Below are 3,938 nucleotides of genomic sequence, written 5' to 3' on the forward strand. Positions count from 1 at the left end.
ACAATTTGATTGGATCGCCAGATATTGTGCGAGCATACTCGCGCTACTATTGAGCAATGCCAGACCGAACTTCCCGACCTCAAACATTGTGGGCGGGACTAAGTTCGGAATGGAACCCAGGCTACAATGGTCCAAAAAATAAAGCAGAACCTACAATGGAATGGTTCACAAATAAAAACATCCAGGTATTAGAATAGTCTAATCAATGTTCAGACCTTAATCCAATCGAGAAACTGTGGATTATGAAAACCACTGTTAACCAACTCTCTCCATCCAACCTCACTGAGTTCGAGCTGTTTTGCAGGAAGAATGGGCAAACATTCTAGTCTTTAAATTTGCAAAACTGATACACATACCCAAAGTGACTTGCAGCTATAATCGCAGAGAAAGGTGGCGCTAAAAAAGTTTTGCAGACATTATTTTTCAGTTATTTGTCAAAAAGTTTAATATATCATTTCACATCCAGACTTTGTGTAAACAACATACTGTAGGTACTAAAATAAATTATTTGCAACTGTTCCACCTGCCTGTCCCTCGATTGATGAAAATCCTCAAAAAGAGAGCATGGAAAGCCACCCATGGACACCGCCCCTTGCAGCAACAGGTGCAATGCCTTTTTTTTTTATACCGGTATTGCGTGTCAATCCCCCTTTGAGGATATAGTTACTTCCAGACAGTGAGTGAGCTACAGGAAATCTTCTCACACGCGACGATTCAGGGGAGACATTTAGAGTCCTTTAGGGTCCGTCGGTAAAATCTGCCCCCGGGTCGCCCTTCATTTCCTCGATGGCCACAAAGGGAGCTCGTCAAACGGCCCTGAGCTCACATTGTGAAAGCACTAATGTCGGAAAAGCCTCTTCTATATTTTACCTATATTATTCTGCAAAACAGCAGTTCCTTCCTGCAAGGCAGAGGCAGGGGACACGCTGTCCAACTTGATTTAGTAAGTGGAGCCAGTCCCGGGGAATCAAAATAACAACAGACACAAAGCACAAGGCTTTCATCTTCATGTTTATTGAAACTGAGGGTGCTATAGATTGTTATACACCAGTTATTTTAACTGTGCATAGTACTTTACATTGATATTCATTGAATTTGGAAGGAATTGATAATTGGGTGTACTTTTAACAGGAAATACAAGCATAATCTCCTCTGCTTTAGAGAACATCCCAGTCCAAGCTAACTGAACATAGAAATTTAAATAAAAAAAATAGAAACAGGAAGAACATCTGAAAATATCAAATGTATAAAAAAAAATATTCTTAGTGAATCGAAAAACAATTAGCCCTTTTATATTCCAGAGTAGAAATATTAAGCATAGAGTATAAGAAATTATTTAACAAAAAATCCCAACACATTTAGTATGAAAAGTTGTTTTAACATAAAAAATATCTTGATCATGATTCTGTTTATAAATATATTCTTTATCTATGTCTAATGAAATAAAAAGAAGACTGGATTTTAAAAAAATCCTTGAAAACCACAACTACCAAAACACCCTAAGTAAAAAAAACACAAAAAAAAAAACAATATATAAAGAATTAAATTATTTTTATTGTCTTTAAACAGAAATTCAATGGTCTAATTTGATAAGAAACTTTTGATTATTAAACTACAAGCAAATAGAAGTTAAATATCTGTTCACATCCAGCTCTTTATTTCCCCCTGCTGGTAAATCATGTGTATTGCATTGTATCACTACCTTCAGTCCATATGATCATAAGATTTAAGTGTCAGAAGTCAGCTGGTGTCCTGCCAAGGCTGCGCAATAAATCAATTTTATTAATTAATTTGAGATTTTGTTTATGAAAATGTAATTTTTGGAAAATTTATATTTATTTGTTCTCCATGAATCCACTCCTTGAGCTTCCATAGCTCAGAGTGACATCAGTTCATCACATTGTGTTCTTAGATTTCTCCTCATAACTGATATACCAGCTCGGTGTGATACCACCAGCTACAAACTTTTATTATGTTTTATTTTAAATGTTTGCTGTGGAACATGATTGTTTTATAAGATGTTTTAATTTAAGGTCAGCGCCCAGAGGGGATGATTGAAATAAAAGCTTGTTTTTCAGTCTTCCCATAATAAAAAAAAAAAAAGAAACAAGAGGTTTGTTACTAAGAATCTGCAGGAATGCTGAAAAAAGGATTTTGCAACAGGAATCAACAGTGTTAAAACTTGTATGACAGCGACAACAAAGGACTTGAGTTGGACATTGCTGGTGTAGCGAGAAAAAGCGAGAAAAAAGTCCAGAGTATTATCGAAGATCAGGCGTTGAAGCCCCCAAGTAAGTCCTGAGGTCTGAGATGTTTGATCTAATAAGTTTGGCTGGGATGGTTGGCATGTTGAGCCTCTGATAGGCAGCAAACCTGTGACAACCTCCAAAGGAGTAGTAGTAATTTCCTCCCTCTCTTCCTTTGATCCAGAGAACATCAATGGGAGGAACAACGCTGATGTCTGCCGTCTCCTGGAAGGAAAGGCAAAACATCAATTAGTGCAAACAATAGCATCCAAGCACAAGACATGCAAGTCTTACAAAAAACAACCTTTAAAGTGAAATAACTTGCATGGTCTTTAATCACAGAACTGTTTTTTTTTTCTGTTTCAACCATCTTAATATCTTTTATAACAGAATTATTAGTGAAATTGCTGCACAAAAAGGAGCTAAACTAAAGACTTGATACTAGACAATCAGAAAGGCAGCAACAAAGAACGTATTTAGAAAAATATACTATTCCAAAATATAATGTCAGGATTATTATCAGAGTAGAACGTGTGTGCATCTGAAAGATTGGACAGATTCATTTTTAATTTATAAAAAGTTAACAAAATATATTTGATTTACATATGCCTATATGCATATAAAATTAGCAAATATGCATGAAATGTATCATAAAGAGTGGCTGTAAAACAGCAAGACTTTAAATCACTTGTGCAAAACTTAATCCACTAATCAAATAACATTTTCATTTGCAATGGGATGAGGGCTTTGGAAGAAAGTCAGTTCGTTTTTGTTAAAATTCAGTGATTCTCCACAGCAATTTCTAAGCAAACATATAAACATGTGAAAGGTATTTGGAAACTTCCAGCTAAAAATGACTTCCTAATTCGGCCTACAAGCCAAAAATAGCTTATTTATCCGTATAAATGTTACCCAGTAAAAGTGAGCAGGGTACCTTAATGGTATCCATCAGACTCTGGACCTTCTGCTCGTCCAGCTCCGGAGGAAACGGTCTGATGATGACCTGAAGAGGAACGTTATGGACCTCCTCGATGGTATCTGAATGAACCGACCGGTTGTCCGCATTGTTTTCACCATCTGTCGTACGACTTTTATCCACTAATGTAGACATATTTCTTCTGAACAGGAAAAACTGTATGAGTTGTCTTTTATCCCCACCTAAAACCCGAAACATTTGCCAAAATCTAAACAGTAATAGCTGCTTTAAGCTACTTCCTGAAGTTTTTTCTTCGTGTTACCAACGGAGGGATTTCATTGGTCGCTTCCCATGTCAATCATTGAAGTGACACGTCCCGTTACGTATGCTGGTCAGCAAGCGCTGATGTAAATTAAATGTAAATCAAAAACAACTACTGTAGATGTTTTTGTTTTTGTTTCAGACTTTATAACGAAACTACGGAAGAGGAGTAGAGCAACGGGGAAAAAAAAAAATCGGAAAAAAAGTTTACTGATTCTTAAATATTATTTTAGTTTATTATGGGGAAAAAAGTCGGAATTCTGACTTTAATCCCAGAATTCTGACTTTTTTCTCAGAATTCTTACTTTAATCCCAGAATTCTGACTTTAATCTTTGAATTCTTGCTTTGGTCTCAGAATTCTGATTTTAATCTCAGAATTCTGACTTTAATCTAAGAATTCAAAGTTTTTTTTCTCAGACTTCTGACTTTTTTTTTCTCAGAATTCTGACTTTTT

At 35.8% G+C, this 3,938-nt stretch overlaps 1 protein-coding gene across 1 annotated transcript; it reads right to left on the bottom strand.

The window, feature by feature from the left end:
• Positions 1-993: 993 nt before the first annotated feature.
• On the bottom strand, positions 994-3,495 carry srxn1 (sulfiredoxin 1 homolog (S. cerevisiae)). Its single transcript, XM_038309368.1, has 2 exons — positions 3,181-3,495; positions 994-2,471 (listed from the first exon to the last, which is right to left on the bottom strand). The coding sequence occupies exons 1-2, from the start codon at positions 3,418-3,420 to the stop codon at positions 2,262-2,264; spliced, it is 450 nt and encodes a 149-aa protein (XP_038165296.1). The 5' UTR covers positions 3,421-3,495; the 3' UTR covers positions 994-2,261.
• Between the last annotated feature and the right edge of the window lie 443 nt (positions 3,496-3,938).

This window comes from Cyprinodon tularosa, unplaced genomic scaffold (assembly GCF_016077235.1).
Source record: "Cyprinodon tularosa strain WSP-4 unplaced genomic scaffold, ASM1607723v1 ctg66, whole genome shotgun sequence".
Taxonomy (NCBI): domain Eukaryota; kingdom Metazoa; phylum Chordata; class Actinopteri; order Cyprinodontiformes; family Cyprinodontidae; genus Cyprinodon; species Cyprinodon tularosa.

Bases quoted from the DNA above. Each gene is read 5' to 3' on its own strand.
- srxn1 (XM_038309368.1), bottom strand. From the start codon at position 3,420: ATGTTTCGGGTTTTAGGTGGGGATAAAAGACAACTCATACAGTTTTTC. The intron at 2,472-3,180 runs GTACCCTGCTCA...CTTTCCTTCCAG, and splicing joins GTCTGATGGATACCATTAAG to GAGACGGCAGACATCAGCGT.